The sequence below is a fragment of the Scardinius erythrophthalmus genome (assembly GCF_964197995.2).
Source record: "Scardinius erythrophthalmus genome assembly, chromosome: 24".
NCBI classification, from domain to species: domain Eukaryota; kingdom Metazoa; phylum Chordata; class Actinopteri; order Cypriniformes; family Leuciscidae; genus Scardinius; species Scardinius erythrophthalmus.
This window is the reverse complement of record NC_138244.1, coordinates 8,215,599-8,237,453: the sequence shown is the minus strand read 5'-3', so window position 1 is coordinate 8,237,453 and position 21,855 is coordinate 8,215,599. Positions and strand designations below refer to the sequence as shown.

The window sequence follows — 21,855 nt, the reverse complement described above, 5'->3', positions numbered from 1 at the left end:
CATAAACTGTTTGGAGATTATAGCGGTCGAGAACGCGCTCAGGCGCTTCCTCCCATTCATACGGGATCACCATGTGCTAGTCCGCTCGGACAACACGTCCGTGGTATCCTATGTGAACCGACAGGGCGGTGTCAGATCCAGGAATCTGTGCAGGCTGACAGAACGCCTTCTCGTGTGGGCTTACCGCTCGCTGCGCTCGCTGAGAGCCGCACACGTGCCGGGCCACCTGAATGTCGGTCCAGACAGACTGTCCAGGGACAACATTCCCCCGGGAGAATGGTCTCTGCACCCCCAGACAGTCCAGTTTCTCTGGCGCCTATTCGGCAGAGCGGAAATCGACCTGTTTGCGTCGAAAGACAATGCTCAATGCCCGAAGTTTTATTCGAAGAGCGAGGACGCGCTGTCCCAGACATGGCCCAGCCTCCCGCTGTATGCTTTTCCTCCGATCTCCCTGTTGCCACAGGTCATTTCGAGGATCAGAGAAACGCACCACTCAGTGCTGCTTATAGCCCCGCGATGGGAAAACCAAACTTGGTACCCAGAGCTAGTGAGGCTGTCGCACTCACCCCCATGGCCGATCCCGGTGAGAAAGGATCTCCTCTCCCAAGCCGGTGGATCGATCTGGCATCCCCATCCAGAGCGCTGGTCGCTGCATGCATGGGTGATCAACGGATACCCGTTGACCTGTCAGAAGGGGTCGTGAACACGATCACACAGTCGAGAGCCCCCTCCACGAGACGGCTCTACGCGTCTAAATGGTCGGTGTTTTCTAAATGGTGCGCTACTAAAAACTTGGATCCGCGCGCATGCGGGGTCCCGCGGGTGCTCTCCTTCTTACAAGAGCTGTTGGAAAAGGGCAGATCCCCTTCCACGCTCAAAGTATATGTGGCCGCTATTGCAGCGTTCGCTGAGACAACGCGCGGCCGGGCAATGGGAAGGAATGAGCTCATTATCCGCTTCCTCAGAGAAGCTAGACGGATGAATCCCCCGCGGCCCCCCTCGGTTCCCTCGTGGGATCTGTCCTTGGTCCTAGCGGCACTAGAGGCTTTTCCCTTTGAACCGCTTGAATCCGCGGATCTAAAGTATCTGTCGCTTAAAACCGTTTTTCTGATAGCTCTGTCTTCAGTCAAACGAGTGGGGGATTTGCACGCGCTATCTGTTAGCCCTGCATGTCTTGAGTTCGGGCCGAATGACTCGAAAGTCATTCTCAGACCGAGACACGGTTACATCCCCAAAGCGATTGGAACCCCGTTTAGGGCACAAGTTATGTCCCACTCGGCTCTGCCAGCATCCGACAGTGGGGACAGTGATAACCTCCTATGCCCTGTCCGGGCGCTGAGAGTTTATATCACGCGCTCCGCCGCTTTCAGGCGTTCAGAGCAGCTCTTTGTTTCCTTCGGCGGACGCACCAAGGGTCTTGCCGCCTCGAAGCAGAGCTTGTCCAGGTGGATAGTGGACGCGATAGCAGCAGCTTATGCCTCCAGACACCTGCAGTGCCCTCTGGGCATCAGAGCCCACTCCACTAGAGGCATGGCCTCGTCGGGGGCCTGGTCCAGCGGAATTTCTAATCACGGTATTTGTATGGCGGCGGGCTAGGCCTCCCCGTCAACATTCGTGAGGTTTTATAACCTGGAAGTTCCTGCCCTACAGGCAAAAATACTGTCAGCATAAGTGACATGTATGCTCTGCCCATTTCTCATGTGCAGACTACGTTCATATGCTGGCGCTATTCTGGTACTATACTCAGGGTGAAGTGTTTGACTCTAGACCGGCTGATCCGCTCTGTTTCCTATTTCCCGTTACGCGCTGTTGTCGGTGCTGGCCCGCGCTGCTGGCCGCCCGTATTATTCTCTGTCGCGCGGGAATTTTTCCCTTCATGTGAGACCGACTATGTCGTTTTTCTCCTACCCTTATGAGTGCTTATGTACTGTATGGGCTCGCTCTGCCGGCCCTACTGTTTGTACTGTTATATGTTTATAGACCGGCCGCGCCGCTCTATTTCATATGCTGCATGAAGTGACTGTACTGCGCTGGCCCGTCTCTCCGACCGGCCACATTTCCCAGCAGAGTGTTTTCCCCGGTTTCCCTGGGATTCATGGGCTGGATGCTCGGCGCACACGGCGTTGACAAAGGGTTCCCGATGCGTAAGCTAACCTTACGCAATACGAGAGACCTCTCGTAAGAGAACGTACTCGGTTACTAATGTAACCTCGGTTCTCTCTAGAAGAGGGAACGAGTATTGCGTAACCTGCCGTGTCGCGCCACGAGCTTTTGCGCTTCAGACTGCGAAAACCAGAATTTTAGCCTATGAGCGCTGAATATATACACGCTGGCCACACCCATTCTGACGGTTAGAAGGGTGTGGAGGGCGCGAAGCGCCCTCATTGGTTGCCGTGTTCAGAGCGCTCACCGATAGGCTTAAGCAGTTGCCGCCGAGCAGCCAATGAGCACGCTTATACAGCCTGCCTAGGTCTGTCGGCTGCTGCACTGCGTTGACAATGTATACAAAATTAAGGATAATTTTTTGGCTTCAGATCTCGAAGAAAGAAGACTTTCCCGATGCGTAAGCTAACCTTACGCAATACTCATTCCCTCTTCTAGAGAGAACCGAGGTTACATTAGTAACCGAGTACGTTTTCAGTGATTATATATCCTTAATTATATATGCAACATGTAAAAGCACTGAACTAAATTAAAATGAAAGCATGACACTCCAGGTGAAAAGGGTAAAATAACTAATAGATATCACCATACTTACTCAGTTGATTGATTACATTAAGAATTGCAAACATTTTTGTATTACAAATTCTCTGAAATCTTATGTTAAAATATGCAAATAAATCATTATCAAATTAAATATGCACTAATTTGCATAGATTTCTAGAACAAAAATTGGAACAAGTGTAAAGTGGCAAAAACAGATCCAAAATCATATCTGTATTGACCAATATGAAAACAGTAAAAGTGTCTCACAAAAACTGTAAACATGTTGACAGTTTTTATTTCATAAAAATAGCTTCTATTAAGAGTTTATATCTTACCGATGTCCAATATAGTTCCACCAGCAGTCTAGTAGTTTTTACTTGTAATGTACTTTTAAAGTGTGTTTGACAGGATTCACTTCCTGGAGCTTCAGAACAGCGACAAACATGAGGCGTTTCTATATGTGTAAAGCTGATGTTTAAGGTTATATTTAATACAAGCTGTTTGCAGTTGTTTATTGTTATTTGTATTGTTTTCTATGGATTAGGTAAAGGGATTTCTGTTCTCAAAAGCAAACTCTATAAAGAACAGGATTGTTTAAGAAACTAGATGTACCGCATGGCGGTACAAAATATGACCGCCGCTCAGGCCTGCACTGGCTTTCCACAAAAATAAATGACGTGGAGCAATTTGGCTGTATTGCGTGTTTATGTATATAAGTTGTATATTTTAAAAGACTGTCTGGAGTATTCCTGTGGATCATGGATAATTTAGAGTTTTGTAATTATTTGCCATTACTATTTAAGTTTTATATCAAAAGTCATTAGTTTAGACACTTAACATCCATAATGTGAAAACGTCATCTGACTTTGGCATGGGTTTGTTGTGTTTTACTGAAATAAAAAACATTTTTTCCCCAAAAAAGTGGTTTTATCTTGTAGCCCTGGTCCCAGAGTTTTAAAAAAACAATGTTAACAAAATTAAACTCATTCCCACTGTACCTAGTAGAACACTTAAGTAAATGTCCCATTGAAATTAATGGGATTTTATGGATTTAGGTGAAGAAAGTGTATACATAATACATTTTGGTCTGTACCATGAAGAGAAAACTGATTCAACTATATAAACTATATATTTTCTGAAAGCGTAGACTCTCAGGATGTGATCTAACATGGCATGAAACATGTCCCACCCACCTCATTAGTATACTGCCCAAGCATAACACATTGGGTATTGGTAAATCGGGTATATGGCTGATACCTAAAAAAAGTAGTAGTATGTGCATGTCTGTCTGTGTGTGTGTGTATGTGTGTGTGTTTGTGTATGTGTGTTTCTGTGTGTGTGTGTGTGTGTCTGTGCGTGTATGTATGCGTGCGTACATGTGTGTGTGCGTGTGTGTTTGTGTGTGTGTGTGTCTGTGCGTGTGGATGTCAGTGTGTGTGCATGCTTGCGTTTGTTTGTATTCCTGCATGTGTGTGTGTGACAGTATCATCCTAAACCAGCAACCCTTCGCTCAACACCACCATCTACAGGCCGATGAGTGCACAGTCACTAAATGTGCACATAAATGAATTTATTTTATACCCCCCCCCATGGATGAAATTCTACAAAACTTAGCATACCCCCAGAGGATGTCAAGTTAATCATACACATGAAATATGGTGCAGTTCTGAACATCTCAACTGAAGATAGGGGCGATTAAAGCAGAATAATATTGCATTTTCATTTTTTATGGGAAGGGGCGCAAATCACAAATGAGTGATTATGGGCTAGGTTGACGTGGGCCCTTAAGACCAACATACCATAAAAATGTCTTCATCCTCGGTGCCACGGTTCAGGTAGTTATTTAGGAAAAACTGCATTTTTTGGGTTTGGGGGGGCCCAGCGCGGGGGGGGCCCAGCGCGGGGGGGGGGGGGGGGGAGTGGCCCCCGGGGACCAAACGAAATTTGTGTAAAATTTGTGAAAATTTGTGAAAAATGTTCCCCGGTGTTTCGGTGTCCCTGGTATCGTTGACGAAAAATTTAGTAGATGACAAAAAAAAAAAAAACCTTTGCCACTCCCTATATGACCGCTTTCGCTAGCTATGCTAGCGGCGGTCATAATAAAAGTGATTATTTCCTTCAATAACAGCTTTTATGGGCCGTCACTGTGAACTGTTTTGAACACATCTATTGCGAATGCCTCGACAAATAGCGGTTAATGACAAGAAGTTTCATGTTATTATTGCTGTGACTGTTACATTTTCATGATTTACTTGATATACTCAGTGTGAATATCTGCATTATAAAGTATGTGGACTCACTCATCTGTGATCTGATGTTTTCTCTCTGTTTTTTCATCCTCTTCATTCGTTCTTTTGCTCTCTCTTCCTCTGCTCTTCTTCTCTCTTCAACCTCCTGTAAAATCTTTCTGTCTATTTCAAAATGGCGGCCGTTGTTTTGTGCCACTGTCTCCTCAATCTTCTCCAGCAGCTCCTTGATCTGAGTGTCGTCACTCCTGTTGTGATTGTTGAGAACATGAAACCTGTTCCCACATTTGTCCAGCAGCCGCTGGAGATCCTGTCCTTCACTCTCAATGTGTTGCTCTATAGATGTGTCTGACAGATAATCTCCATAAGTGAACAGCACTATAGTGTGACTCCAGACTCTCTCACTGAGAAGATCCAGATGACCCTGCAATGCTTTTCTCTCAGTCTCTTTAAATCCAGTGTCCACACGTATGATCAGTAGTACAGCGTGTGGTCCTGGAGGACACAGAGACACACTGAGCACAATCTCCTGTTTCAGTATCTCAGGACTCTCCTCTACAGTGTCATTCCACCACCATCCTGGAGCTTCAATGACAGTGATGTGTCTGTCTGCTACTTCTCCATGTCTCCTCACACACTGAGCAGAACTCTTCAAGTCAAACTCCTCTCTGCCCAGGATGGTGTTTCCTGATGAACTCTTACCAGATCTTCTATATCCCATCAACACAATCCTCAGCTCTGAGAGATGTTGAGCATCACCTGAAACAAATAGAGAACAAAACACATTTCTTAAAGGGGTCTTATAATGGTACATGCACTTTTACAAGTTGATTGTACTGAAATGTGTGTTGGCAGTGCCTGTACACAACCATCATAAAATGATAAAAATTCATCCAGTGTTTTTTTTTAATCTTTTTATATATTTTCCCCCGTCTAAAATCAAGCCGTTCGACCGTGTGACGTCACACGGTCGGATGCCCCTCCCACGATTGTTGATTGACAGCAGCGTTTCAACACAGACCCGCCCTCGCTCGTGAGCGAGCTGTCAATCATAGTCCGCACGTCATTGTTGATACACTGGAGCACTGTCTATGAGAAGAATGGCTTCTAAGCGATTGTGGTGTTCTGTTCTTGGGTGTAATAAGGATCACAGCAGTCATTTTGATGTTCCTAAATCCGAACCGCTGAAGACGCAGTGGCTGAGTTTTGTTTTCGAAGGGAAAATCCCCCACGATCAACGTCAATGCTTTCATGTTTGCGCAAATCATTTCATACACCAGACTGCTTTATAAACGAGGGTTACACCATGTAAAGGAATAAGGATGGCTCTCTTATTGTAAATGTTTATTCATATTTTAGTTAATGATTTGCAAATGCATCATTGTGTCATGACTTTACTTGAGGGGGCACATCATTACTAACTCATGATTAACTAACCATACACTAACATCAACTCATGGCTTGTTAATTCATGTCCGTGTCATGACTTTACTTGAAGGGGCACATTATAATTAACTAATTATTAACTAACCATACACTAACATCAACTAATGGCTTGTTAATGCATCATAATGTCATGACTTTACATGAGGGGGCACATCATAATTAATTAATTGTCATAAAAGCTCATAATTTATCATAAACGTACTATCCAATACACATGTACTACAACTAGTATTCAGCCCAGATAAGTGATGTTGTGTGGCTTTTCAAAAAGTCAGAGAACGGAGGTACAGTATCATCACAGCTTCTGTCCGGATGGAGAATGAACTACTGATCCCAGCAAACGTTCCCCTGACCGTGTTCATGTTTACTGTTTGGTTATTTTTTTGGGAACCGATTCCTCAGGAACTGTTGTAAGTCATAGTAGGTTTAGTTTGATGGGAAAAAGAATTTCACAAAACAGATTAAGGCCTTTTAAGATGAATTATTAGTGTATTTAGTATTTTATGTTTGATAAGGAGGATCAGTGAAATTAATGACAAACTAATCCCGTGCCTCTCAGTAATGTTTATGATGAAGCTGCTGGTGTCAATAGTTTAATGACAGTAATAAATTGTTTAAATGTATTTCAAAGTCAAAAATATTTCTTATTCCATCTTATGGAGCCTGATTGATTTTGTTTACCCCTAAGTGTTAATTAATGCTATCAAACATGCACTAACCTGTAGTTAAGGCTGCTGTTATTCATGTATGAATTCTTATGACTCCTGTCATAGTTAAGGTTAGCTCTTCATTGGTTCATGATTAGTTCATATCTTCACTAATCATGAGTTCATGTTGAAGTAACTATTAATTCAGGCATTAGTACATGATTATTCATGTACCTTCATTGTAAAGTGTTAACGAAAAGGATTCTATTAATAGGCTTCTTATAAAGCATGATTTCTCATTTCTTCTGAAACTGTCGGACATTTGTTCTGGGAGTGTCCTTTTGCTCAGTCTTTCTGGAGTAATGTTAATGCCTTGATTTTCCAAAATGTGTTAGCTGATTTTTCCTTATCTTACAGACACATTCTTTTTGGGTTTTATATTAATGACAAGAATCTAATCAAAGATTTTTGTATTAACCTCCTTTTATTTATTGGAAAGTTTTATATCCATAAATGTAAATATACAAAAAGTAAGCCCTGCTTTGACATCTTCAAACAAGAATTGAATATGTATTTAAATAAGAAAGTTATAAAAACATGTTTTAAACGATGGAGGAATAACTCTGTTTATAAAAATGAACATCTTTTTCACAAGGGAATATCTAACAATATTATAAAAAAACAAGCCTAAAGCTGCTTATAAAAAACAGATCATAAAGCCTTTCCTACATGTATAGACCAATATGAAGGTAAGAACAGTGTTGAAAAAGAAAATATGATTCCAGTTTCAAAAAAAGTATTTTTCACTCACTCATCTGTGATCTGATGTTTTCTCTCTGTTTTTTCATCCTCTTCATTCGTTCTTTTGCTCTCTCTTCCTCTGCTCTTCTTCTCTCTTCCACCTCCTTTAAAATCTTTCTGTTTAATTTAAAATGGCGGCCATTGTTTATGTTTTGTGCCACTGTCTCCTCAATCTTCTCCAGCAGCTCCTTGATCTGAGTGTCGTCTCTCCTGTTGAGATTGTTGAGAACATGAAACCTGTTCCCACATTTGTCCAACAGCCACTGGAGATCCTGTCCTTCACTCTCAATGTGTTGCTCTATAGATGTGTCTGACAGAGAGTCTCCATGAGTGAACAGCACTATAGTGTGACTCCAGACTCTCTCACTGAGAAGATCCAGATGATCCTGCAATGCTTTTCTCTCAATCTCTTTAAATCTAGTGTCCACAGGTATGATCAGTAGTACAGCGTGTGGTCCTGGAGGACACAGAGACACACTGAGCACAATCTCCTGTTTCAGTATCTCAGGACTCTCCTCTACAGTGTAATTCTTCCACCATCCTGGAGCTTCAATGACAGTGAAGTGTCTGTCTGCTACTTCTCCATGTCTCCTCACACACTGAGCAGATCTCTTCCAGTCAAACTCCTCTCTGCCCAGGATGGTGTTTCCTGATGAACTCTTACCAGCAGCTCTACTACCCATCAACACAATCCTCAGCTCTGAGAGATGTTGAGCGTCACCTGAAACATATAGAGAACAAAACACACTTCTTAAGATGCGTGACATCTCAAATCTTCTCCAGTTATCTGTCTTTGTGAAGAAGGGGTTACTAAAATTAAGTTTAATGTATCTGTATGGGTGTCAAACTACACATTATTGATTAAAAATTACACATAAGCGTATTGTGAAATTTATGGTCATTACTTCATATTAGCTCAACAGTTTACAAATTTGTCATGTATTATTGCCAAAACTGTAACTTGTTTATTGTCTGAAAGTTTGTCTGTTTTGTATTTTATGTATGTTAAAATTTGCAATTTTTAAAACTACTCGGTTACTATCGTAACCTCAGTTCCCTGAGAGTAGGGAACGAGTATTGCGTAACTATACGCAGTGGGGAAACTCCTTTTCCTCGATTTACTGAAGCCTATAATGTAAAACGCATTTTGCAGCTGCACAGCTAACACAGTGAGTGTCTGGCTCACTCATTGGCTGTGCTGCGGCAACTGCACATCCAATGGCGCGGGCGCCTCTGACGTGTGCACCAATGAGCTAGCATCACGCCATTACACGTCAGAGCCAAGGGGGCGTGGCCTTAGCCCATATTAGTCCCCGAAAAACGCCATTTTAGCAGGTTTAAACAACTGAAGCGACAACTTGCCAGGTTACTATAGTGCGGCCGGCTACGTAATACTCGTTCCCTACTTTTGAACAGTCACTTCGTATTGCGTAGCTATACGCAGTGGGGACGTCATGCAAAACGGCGCACTATAAGTAACTGGTTGCCTTCTGCAGCTCAGGACCCCTGAGCTCACAGAAACAAGCCAGAAGTATATATAATGAACAGACCGGACACCGTCGGTAACCGTGTCAGTAACTTAACCAACATAATGTACTAATAGGACCAGACACTGACGGGTCTATCAGTATAGGGAAAATATAACCGGCCAAAGGCTGGTTTTATAATAAAATGTATATAAATATAACCGGCCAAAGGCCGTCACTGTGATTTATGCACAGTGACATAATTTGTAGACAAGACCAGACACCGTCGAGCCTTAATCATACCGAAAATACCTTCGCCTGCAGGGAAGGTACCTCCATATTATAAAACTTCAGAAATGTGGAAGGCGAGGACCAGCTGGCCACATCACAAATATCCTGAATGGGAAAACCAGAGGACCAAGCCCAAGACAAGGCCATGCCTCTAGTCGAATGAGCCTTGATACCTATAGGGCAAACCTGACCCACTGAGGTATATGCCATAGATATGGCATCCACTATCCATCTAGACAGTCTTTGCTTAGTGACTGGATAACCCTTAGATCGGTCACCAAAGCAGACAAAGAGCTGTTCTGATTGTCTAAAAGACGCAGAACGCTCCAGATAGATTCTCAGTGCTCTGACAGGGCAGAGTAGATTAGCTTCCCCATCCTCAGCAGGAGGAAGGGCTAATAATGTGATAGCCTGTGCTCTAAACGGCGTTGAGAGCACTTTGGGTACATAGCCATGTCTGGGTTTGAGGATGACCCTGGAGTCATCCAACCCAAACTCCAAACATGAAGACTGCTCTCCTGCTGGCACTGGCATCAAGCGAGTGGGCTCACGGAGAGGGCCTGCAGATCTCCCACTCGCTTGATGCCAGTGCCAGCAGGAGAGCAGTCTTTAGCGAGAGAGGTTTAAGATGGTTCAAAAGGTGGACTTTTCAGGGCCCCAAGGACCGTGGAGAGGTCCTAAGATGGCACGGATGGAGGTCTGGAGGGGTTCAACCTCCTAGCTCCTTTTAGAAACCATACCACCAGGTCGTTTCTTCCTAGTGATTGGCCACTCACCGGAGCATGATGAGCTGCAATGGCTGCCACATACACTTTGAGTGTGGACGGGGAACGGCCCGCGTCCAACAGCTCCTGTAGGAAGGAGAGTATCACAGATACCTCACATGACCCTGGATCAAAGAGTTTTTTCGAGCACCAGCTGGAAAACCCTGACCACTTTAGAGCATAAAGGTAGACGGGGCCCTAGCCTCAGTGATAGTGTTTAAGACCTTCTCAGGAGATGGGCCAGCATGTCCCTGTTCTTAGAGAAGAACTCTGCGCAGTGGGTGTTGGTTCTCGGGGCGAAAAGGTCGACTTCGGCCTCGCCGAACACACTCCATATCAGACTGACTGTCTGTGAGTTCAGGGACCACTCGCCTAGGGGAGTGTTGCCCCGTGAGATTATATCGGCACCCAGATTCTGAATGCCAGGGATATGCGCTGCCCTCAGAGAACTCAGATTGGTCTGTGCCCACAAGAGGAGGTCTCTCGCTATGGTGTACAGGTTGCCCGACTGGATGCCGCCCTGGCGATTTATGTAGGCCACCACTGACGCGTTGTCCGTGCGGACTAAGACGTGGTGACCTTTGAGGTTTGACAGAAATGCTTTGAGGGCCAAACAAACTGCTTTCATTTCCAGACAGTTGATATGTAAGCTCTGCTCCGTGCTTGACCAGAGGCTGGAGGCAGGCTTGCCCTCTTGCAGCGCTCCCCAACCTAGGTTGGATGCGTCTGTAAAAAACACTTTCCTCCTAGAAACTACTCCCATGGTCACACCCTTGTGGTACCAGTCCTGAGCCCACCAGGGAATCAGAGTCCGTAACAACCGTGATTCACCATGATGCGCAGGCTGCCTGACTGCCATGCATGGGTTGGCACGCGGCGTTTGAGCCAGTGCTGTAGCGGGCGCATGCACAGTAATCCCATACGGAGTACTGACGAGGCTGCTGCCATGAGACCGAGAAGTTTCTGAAATTTCTTTAGAGGTGTGCTCTCGTGTAAGCCGCGCTGTCATCGTTACAGAGTCGATAACTGTGCCCAGAAAGACCACACTCTGGCTGGGGGTCAGTTGATTTGGTTACATTGATTTTGAGACCCAGACATTTTAAATGGTCGAGAATCAAATCCCTGTGTGACAGTAGCTCGGATCTCGACTGTGCCAGCACCAGCCAGTCGTCGAGATAATTTAGCACTAGAGTTGGGCGATATGCTCCATTTTCATATCGTCCTATCGTCAGCCTGTGAGATCGGCAATACACGATATTATCGTGAGGGGGCGGGGCTTACTTATTTGATTATTAACTTGCTTATTTACTCATCAATTTGCTTGTTTTATTACTTCGTTTTAAATGAGAATCTTTTTCTATTTTGCTAGCAAAGGTGGAGTGTTTATTAATAGGCTAAATCAGGTTATTTCCCGGTATAGTGAGGTAAAAAAAGATCCTAATCATTCTTGTATCTGACTCGGAGTATTTCAACATGTCAGCGGGAAATTTACGGACACACATTATCCTCTCATGCCGTTACAGATGCAGCGTTTTGACTGTAGCTACTTCTGCACGAGATGAGAACGCGTTTTAATTTCTTAGGTCAAGAAAGAGTCGGAGTCTGCGATATATGTCCTCCTACCAGTGCTCTCTCTCTCTGTCTGGATGCACTTCACTTATGCGCACCGCACTTCAATAAGACCAAATAACGCGGGTTTTAAATGCCGGGAGAAATCAGAGGCAAAAATCTAAAAGTCGATCGGTTATACTTAAACTTATGACTTGACTCTGATAAAGGAAAACGGGTTAATCCGTTTACATGACCACATGCATTGTCAGTTTATTCAGCATAATCGAGTTAATAACGTGCATGTAAACGCAATCATTCCCTGAAAACGAAAGCAGAAACGGACTAAGCTTTCGCTGCATTAAGCCTGGTTTATACTCGACGCGTCCGCACGAGCGCGAGGGTGCGCGCGGCAAAAATGACGTCATTGCGGTGTGGGCGGTCGTGCGCGTTGGGTTCGCAAGACCCAATTTCGCCTGGCGGTGTGCGCGACATTTTTTGTAACAACGCGCGCGGCGCCGCATCCGAAGATGAACGACTTCGAGCCGAATCTGTCCGAGCTCGAATTTCTCACCACACCGGCACCCAGTTTGCACGTCTAAATTAGTTGCTTACATTTAAAAAATGAGCATACAATAGCATAAAAAGTATTTTTAATGAACATAATTGGTCCATGTTTAATAAAAATGTTTACAAAACTTAATGAAATGTTTAGTGAAATTAGAAAATATGTAAGAGATTGTTCATTTATTTATGTATACACATTCTCATATCCATATAGCCTATTTTGTTTTATTGTCACTAGTAATAATCTCAGGGTTTAGCCTACTGGGGTTTACACGATTCTTTTTGTAGTGTGGTGGTGGCGGTGTACTAAAATAAACATTGTCACGTGTGTATAGCTTCTTCTTCTAACCGCTGATTCCTGATGGTTTAGAGGATAATTACTTGAGTCGCCCCCTATCGTTTCAAAGAATAGTACACCGGCGAGCGCGTCAAGTATAAACGCCTCGTCCGTTTGCGGAGGTGCGCGCACAGTCTGCGGAGACTCGCGCTGCGGAGCCATGCGAAAGTATAAACTTTAGCTTTAGCGCGCGTTCTCTCTAGACGACGGTGGATATAACGGTAGGCTACAGCAACTATCTTAATTTACTGGCTTAATATTTCCCTTGTGGACTTACATTATTGACAGTGAAAAAATTAGAAGAATATTTCTTGTTAAACAAGTTTGAAGTTGCTTGTGATTTTCACAGATGGCAGAGTTTCACAGATGCTTCGTCAACTAAAGACTTTTATTAGGCCTAGGCGGCCTATATAATTTTATTGATATTATTATTATAATTAATATTTTGTAATTGTATTGTTTTTAGTGTTATTAGTGTCATTAAATATTTTGTTAATGTGCTATGGAAACAAAATACTGACGAACAACGATGCCGCGTCTTCATCTTGGCTCTGTACAAGAGAATGATGCGTCTGTTAAAACAAGCACTCTTGACAATTTGTGAATGGATCACCTTGCAATTAAATTTCATTGTGGGATGTAGTTTTTTTAGTCTGTTTTAAAAACATTTTCTTTGAGGAGTCCTCATACGCGCGCGTCGGTGATGTCGCAAGTCTTCCCAGGCGAAAAAGACGTACTGTTAAATGTATTAAAAATGCATTAAAGTATATTTGTATTGTACTAAAAACATACTCAAGTACATTTTTCATATATTTAATAGTACGTCTTTTTCACCTGGGTTGTTATGTGGTGATGTCGCAAGTGTGGTAATGTGGTGATGTCGTTATGAATTTAGGCAAGGCAAATATAATTGTAGTTCCTAATTAATTTAATAACTATAATAGCTTCATAATAATAATAATGATTTAATACATTAATGGGAAAACGAGCCAATTATCGTATTGATATCGTCAAAGGCATCTGCCATCGGCGATAACTCTGTCTGTCGTCGATACACGATACTATCGTCTATCGGCACAACCCTATTTAGCACACGCACTCCCTGATGTCTCAGGGGAGAAAGCGCTACATCCATGCACTTCGTGAATGTACGGGGTGCTAGGGATAGACCAAACGGCAGAACGGTGTATTGATAAGCCTGACCCTCGAAGACGAATTTCAAGAATGGCCTGTGACAAGGGTTTATCTGAATGTGAAAGTATGCCTCTTTCAGATCCACTGTAATAAAATTGTGAATTGGAGCGAGTAGCCTCGCTTTATTGTGTTTATGACCCCACTCAACACATCAGGGATGGCTTGCCAGGCCAACGCCCGTGTGGCTAGGGTTTGACACACAGTTTGGGATGGGCCGCCTGACACAGGGGGACCTGATACCCTATCATTGTGATTTGTGCACATACTGAGTGTTGGACTAACTGAACAGGCTTTTGTCTGGGAAAAAGTCAGTGTAACAACTGGGAGGGGGCCGCTTAGTGAAGGGGGACTGTGAACCCATGTGTTGTGATTGTGAAACATACTCTTTTTGTGCTTTACATGGGTCGCCATGAGAACGGCATTTGTTTGTAGAGGCGCGCACAGTGCAGCGGGCCTGTTGACAATAATAAAATCTCCAGCCGCCTGAGTTAGACAGGGAGCTGTGAGAAGTGTCATGGGATTTTGAACAGTGACTATCTGTGGCGGCGCACGCTTCATCGCGGGCGCACTGACTGAAAAAAAAAACGACTTCTGTGTTGAAGGCGTAGTCTGCTGTATGCTGCTCGCTCAGGCTGATAAGGGTTTGTTTTGACGGCAAAGGCTTTCAGAGGATTCAGAGACGTGAAGTTGCCGTTGAAGGAATAAAATCTGCTAAAATGGCGTTTTTCGGGGACTAAAATGGGCTAAGGCCACACCCCCTTGGCGGGCTCTGACGTGTAATGGCGTGATGCTAGCTCATTGGCGCACACGTCAGAGGCGCCCGCGCCATTGGATGTGCAGTTGCCGCAGCACAGCCAATGAGTGAGCCAGACACTCACTGTGCTAGCTGTGCAGCTACAAAATGCGTTTTACATTATAGGCTTCAGTAAATCGAGGAAAAGGAGTTTCCCCACTGCGTATAGCTATGCAATACGAAGAGACCGTTCGAAAGGGAACCGTGCTTGCATGGATGCACTTTTTTTTCTTTTAAACGACGGAGTAAAAACTCTGTTTATAAAAATGCCCGTGTACGTGTGGACTATTGTCACGGGTTGGGTAAATACAAAAAGGTGCAAGGACTCAAGTGCAGAGAAGAAATATTTATTAATAAAAGAAAAGCTAAACACAAAACAAAACCCACGAGGGGGAAAACATAGCTAGTAAATACAAAACCAAAAACAGAACAAGAACTTACTGGGGAATCACAGGAAACATTAGACAATGAACCGACACAGACTGCAAACAAGAGGGGACTTATAAAGGGAACTAATCAAGAGGGAACAGGTGGAAAAACTCAAACAATAATCAGATAACAAGTGGGAGGGATCAGACAATGACATGAGCACATGGCCCAAAATAACAAAACACCCATGTGCAGCACAAGACAGGACAGGCATGTGACATTACCCCCTCCCTACGGAGCGACTACCAGACGCTCCATCAGACCAGGGCGGGGCGGGAGGAACAGACCAGGGCGGGACGGGAGGAACAGACCAGGGCGGGACGGGAGGAACAGACCAGGGCGGGACGGGAGGAACAGACCAGGGCGGGACGGGAGGAACAGACCAGGGCGGGACGGGAGGAACAGACCAGGGCGGGACGGGAGGAACAGACCAGGGTGGAGACTCTCCTTCGGGCGGCCAGGGCGGAGCAGACTGTCCATCGGGCGGCCAGGGCGGAGACTTCCCCTCGGGCGGCCAGGGCGGAGCAGACTGTCCCTCGGGCGGCCAGGGCGGAGACTTCCCCTCGGGCGGCCAGGGCGGAGACTTCCCCTCGGGCGGCCAGGGCGGAGACTTCCCCTCGGGCGGCCAGGGCGGAGACTTCCCCTCGGGCGGCCAGGGCGGAGACTTCCCCTCGGGCGGCCAGGGCGGAGACTTCCCCTCGGGCGGCCAGGGCGGAGACGACCCCTCGGGCGGCCAGGGCGGAGACGACCCCTCGGGCGGCCAGGGCGGAGACGACCCCTCGGGCGGCCAGGGCGGAGACGACCCCTCGGGCGGCCACGGCGGAGACGACACCACCGGCTCAGGAACAGGAACAGACACCACCGGCTCAGGAACTGGAACAGACACCACCGGCTCAGGAACTGGAACCACTGGCTCAGGCACTAGAACAGACACCACCGGCTCAGGAACTGGAACAGACACCGGCTCAGGAACTGGAACCACTGGCTCAGGAACTGGAACAGACACCACCGGCTCAGGAACTGGAACAGACACCACCGGCTCAGGAACTGACACCACCGGCTCAGGAACTGACACCACCGGCTCAGGAACTGGAACAGACACCGGCTCAGGAACTGGAACCACTGGCTCAGGAACTGGAACAGACACCACCGGCTCAGGAACTGACACCACCGGCTCAGGAACTGACACCACCGGCTCAGGAACTGACACCACCGGCTCAGGAACTGACACCACCGGCTCAGGAACTGACACCACCGGCTCAGGAACTGACACCACCGGCTCAGGAACTGACACCACCGGCTCAGGAACTGACACCACCGGCTCAGGAACTGACACCACCGGCTCAGGAACTGACACCACCGGCTCAGGAACTGACACCACCGGCTCAGGAACTGGAACTGACACCACCGGCTCAGGAACAGACACCACCGGCTCAGGCACTGGAACTGGCACCACCGGCTCAGGCTCAGGAACAGACACCGGCTCGACGGCGGCCATCTTGTCAGGGGACACAGGCTCGGCAGGCGTGATGTGAACAGGCTCGGCGGCGGCCATCTTGTCCAAAGACACAGGCTCGGCAGGCGTGACGTGAACAGGCTCGGCGGCGGCCATCTTGTCCGAAGACACAGGCTCGGCAGGCGTGACGTGAACAGGCTCGGCGGCGGCCATCTTGTCCGAAGACACAGGCTCGGCAGGCGTGACGTGAAAAGGCTCGGCGGCGGCCATCTTGTCCGAAGACACAGGCTCGGCAGGCGTGACGTGAACCGGACTCGGGATCACCGGAACTGGGACCACCGGAACTGGGACCACCGGACTCGGGACCACCGGAACTGGGACCACCGGACTCGGGACCACCGGGACTGGGACCACCGGGACTGGGACGGAGGGAGTCTTCCTTCTCCTTCGTTTCGGGACCACCGGAACTGGGACCACTGGACTCGGGACCATCGGACTCGGGATCACCAGAACTGGGACCACCTTCCTGGCCATTCTCTCCTGATGGCGAATAAGACCCTCCACCATCGCCTCAAAAGTGACCCCGTCAAACGCCGATCGGATCAGCCAGTCCATCGGTTCGTCGAGCGCATGATTAAATAAGTCTTTACGAGCCTCCACGTCAAGATTCAGCCCCTCAGCTGCGCTACAAAACACGTGACTGAATTCTCTCACCCCCGTCCCCTGCTGACGAAGGGAGATTAGTTCCTGAAATTGGAGAATCCGCTCCCAGTGCGGACAGGAGACTGGTTGCGCCCCCTTTCTCCGCTGAGTCCTCATTGGTCGGTTCATTCTGTCACGGGTTGGGTAAATACAAAAAGGTGCAAGGACTCAAGTGCAGAGAAGAAATATTTATTAATAAAAGAAAAGCTAAACACAAAACAAAACCCACGAGGGGGAAAACATAGCTAGTAAATACAAAACCAAAAACAGAACAAGAACTTACTGGGGAATCACAGGAAACATTAGACAATGAACCGACACAGACTGCAAACAAGAGGGGACTTATAAAGGGAACTAATCAAGAGGGAACAGGTGGAAAAACTCAAACAATAATCAGATAACAAGTGGGAGGGATCAGACAATGACATGAGCACATGGCCCAAAATAACAAAACACCCATGTGCAGCACAAGACAGGACAGGCATGTGACAACTATAGGCCCAATGCAATAATGAAGTGAACATCTTTTTCACAAGGGAATATCTAACAATAATATTGTTAGATATTCCCTTGTGAAAAAGATGTTCACTTCATTATGTTCACTTCATTCAACACTGTACTTACTTTCATATTGGTCTTGTCATTTTAATAATATTATTATTAAAAAAAACAAGACCAATATGAAAGTAAGTACAGTGTTGAAAAAGAAAATATGATTCCAGTTTCATAAAAAGTATTTTTTCACTCACTCATCTGTGATCTGATGTTTTCTCTCTGTTTTTTCACTCTCTTCATTCGTTCTTTTGCTCTCTCTTCCTCTGCTCTTCTTCTCTCTTCCACCTCCTTTAAAATCTTTCTGTCTATTTCAAAATGGCGGCCGTTGTTTTGTGCCACTGTCTCCTCAATCTTCTTCAGCAGCTCCTTGATCTGAGTGTCGTCACTCCTGTTGTGATTGTTGAGAACATGAAACCTGTTCCCACATTTGTCCAGCAGCCGCTGGAGATCCTGTCCTTCACTCTCAATGTGCTGATCTATAGATGTGTCTAACAGAGAGTCTCCATGAGTGAACAGCACTATAGTGTGACTCCAGACTCTCTCACTGAGAAGATTCAGATGATCCTGCAATGTTTTTCTCTCAGTCTCTTTAAATCTAGTGTCCACACGTATAATCAGTAGTACAGCATGTGGTCCTGGAGGACACAGAGACACACTGAGCACAATCTCCTGTTTCAGTAACTCAGGACTCTTCTCTACAGTGTAATTCTTCCACCATCCTGGAGCTTCAATGACAGTGATGTGTCTGTCTGCTACTTCTCCATGTCTCCTCACACACTGAGCAGAACTCTTCCAGTCAAACTCTTCTCTGCCCAGGATGGTGTTTCCTGATGAACTCTTACCAGCAGCTCTATTACCCATCAACACAATCCTCAGCTCTGAGAGATGTTGAGCGTCACCTGAAACAAATAGAGAACAAAACACATTTCTTAAGATGGGTGACATCTTACATGTTCTTAAGTTATCTGTCTTTGTGAAAAAGGGGTTACTAGAATGAAGTTTACTGTATCTGTATGGGCTTCAAACTACACATTATTGATTAAAAATGACATAAGCATATCTCACAATAAATAAACTCTTAAACCAGAGTTGAACAAATGTTATTGATGGACAATAATTATGAATTATGGACAAAAGAAAATTGCTTAATTTCAATGATCTGCACACAAAACATAAGAGGTCTCAGAACACACAGAGTAAGCAAGACAAATTACAAATAGCTTCAGAATAATGTTTTCAGAAAGTATATTCTTTAAAAATAATTAAACTGGCCTCTAAACCAGTGAATAAATCTCTCTCTTGTGTGTGTTCACACCTGGGAAAGTGTTATCAGTGCACTGGTGGATATTAGCACCAGCAAATACATGACTGTATTATTTACAAAAATCCAAAATTGTATCTGTAGACCAATATGAAAGTGAAAGCAGTAAAAGTGTCTCACACAAAGTGTAAAGTTGACATTTTTTCTTTTATAAAAATAGCTTCTTTTAAGAGTGAAATGCTTACCGATGTCCATTTTACATGACATTTATTTGCCTTAGTTGGAGCTCCAAATGAAATATTGTTTCACCAGCAGTCTAGTAATTTTTACGGTGTGTTTGACGAGTCATGGGAGTCACACTTCCTGTTTCTTCAGAACAGCGACAAACATGAGGCCTGTCCAAGGGCGTAGTTTTGGTTTGAACATTGAGGGGTTGAAGTGTGAACCGTTTAGCGGGGTATATGCTTCCACATGAGATTTATTTGTTTGCTTGTTTATTTTTGCAAAATGGTGTTTTGTGGTAACATCCACATCATGCAACATTTATTGATAACATTACTGCAATAAAGTAATAGCCTAGTTAACAATTACTTGTTTACATAGGATAAGTATATGATTTATTTTATATTATTTAATTACTTAAAACCTTATTAGTTTGACAGAATTTTACTTAAAGTACTTTATTTCAAATTTCTCATTCTGAAAATCCTGTCACCTCTTGGAATATCTGAAAGCCAGGTTTTCCTAACATCTGTCATTATTAGAACACATTTTACACATGGGGAAAAGCAGTTGTCTGTCAATAACTCAAGAAGGTCAAGATTTTAAAGCTCTTGATTCTAACTTGTATTTGCCCTTATGAAATAGTAACATAGTTATTGCAATTGTTTAACTACAGCATTTGTTACAATACGGTTATAATTACAGGTGAGACCATTGATGGCTCCTCATTATAAATCTAAGGCCAAATGTAAACTTTTTTTTTTTTTTATCTATAGCATTTGTTATGAAAAATAACATCACCATAAGATACCCAGATAGCAACATAGTGTTGGCCCAGATCTGGCCCACATCTGCTTCATGTGGGCTCCACACGGCCCAGATGTGTAACGACGCCCAGTTCCAGGAATGCACTAATATTTTGTTGGTAGTACCAGTTTATAACAATTATTAGTTAACAATAAGTTGTCAACACTTTGGAAAAAATAATCATTCTTCATTACATTACATCCTTATGCATTGCTTTCTGTCAGGACTTTTTTTTCGTGCTTTTCTCAACTAACTTAAGTGACTTCGGTGTCCGCTTTAGCAGTAGCATGAGCCGTCAGGCAAGTGTTATTTAAATAAACTCCGGATGTACTTACAAACTTTCCAATGCCTCGTTTTATGAGTACAGAACCTATTTGTACTAGAAGTTTGGTACCATTCTGGGCATTATTAGTGGGGTAATTTACGCTATTGGAGCCAATAGCGCCTGCACTAAGCCATCCAGTTGATTTCTCTAAATAAGCTCTAACTTTAAAAATGTTAAACCAAGGGAAAAAAAGCTTCTGGGGGTGTTTGGCTCGAGGTCATGGTGCAAAGGACCCTAGGTTGATTTTACTCCATCCATCCCTTTAAGATGACTTGATAAGGAAACCCTAAACCCCAAACCCACTCTTAACACCATCATAAATGAAAAGACATCATGAAAAAGAGCACTTCACACCAGGAAGTGGGCAGAAATTATTTTATCTTCATCTGAGTACTTAAAAAAAAAAGAGAAAAAAAAAACTAGCAAAAGTTGCAAAGGTCTGAGCTCAACAGTAAAGTCCTGCATATATATCACATTTAGTACAGAGAATAAACGTCATTGTGCATTTTTCAAATTTGATACATTAAAAAATCGTTCTATTCATAATTCTTTAGGATTGACAAGTGTTAAAACTTATGAAAGATGTTCAGAACTGGATATTCAGAGCTCGTCTGAATGACTGAGATGCCATCCATATCCAGCTCCACTGAATGAACACTGAAGGAACCAATGCCCTGTCAAAACAGCAGCAGGACCAACACTATTTATAAAATACATTTTACTTTCACCATTTATATTCTTCAGTTTTACAAGGACACTAAAACACACAGGGTCTTTCAGCAACCAGTTTAAATTGCATATATATTGAATCATTCTGAAAGAAGTGCTTCTACATATATCAGTTTAGAAAGGGTTAAAACAACCATTCTTCTTCACATGTTCTCATTCAGTAGCGGCTGAACCAGTTTCTCTGACTCTCACCTGTATGTTTGTGAGAATCTCTGTCACTTGTTTCTTCTGCTGAGGTTCACGGGTGAGTAAGAACAGAAATCCTCCTCCTCCTGCTCCTGCCAGACTCTGTCCTAAACTCAGCGGCTGAAGAGCGTTCATCATGGATCTCACCGCCGCCGGCTCACAGCCTGGAGCCATCAGCTTCTTCTGCTGCCAGTATGTGTCCATACACTCCCCTGGAATGGTGGATTTCCTGCAGGGGTTCAGGCTGCAAGACTGCCGAATGACTAAAGAAACGTTATTAAGCAAGATGGTAGAAAACTGCACATTTCTTGTCTATTCCACCCACTATTATACCAACGATGGTATAAGCGCAGTAACAATAGCTTAATATGTGGGAG

The 21,855-nt window shown here is 44.7% G+C and overlaps 1 protein-coding gene across 1 annotated transcript in view; it reads right to left on the bottom strand.

Annotated features, from left to right (window-relative positions):
• Window positions 1-21,855, bottom strand: part of LOC308684252 (uncharacterized protein) — a 65,333-nt gene that overhangs the window by 8,511 nt on the left and 34,967 nt on the right. The window contains exons 14-17 of the mRNA XM_081355367.1: window positions 21,466-21,707; window positions 18,143-18,847; window positions 7,857-8,567; window positions 5,007-5,711 (exon numbers count right to left, since the gene is read on the bottom strand). Of these exons, the coding sequence (XP_081211493.1) occupies window positions 5,007-5,711; window positions 7,857-8,567; window positions 18,143-18,847; window positions 21,466-21,707 (2,363 nt within the window). The remainder of the gene's footprint in view (window positions 1-5,006; window positions 5,712-7,856; window positions 8,568-18,142; window positions 18,848-21,465; window positions 21,708-21,855) is intronic.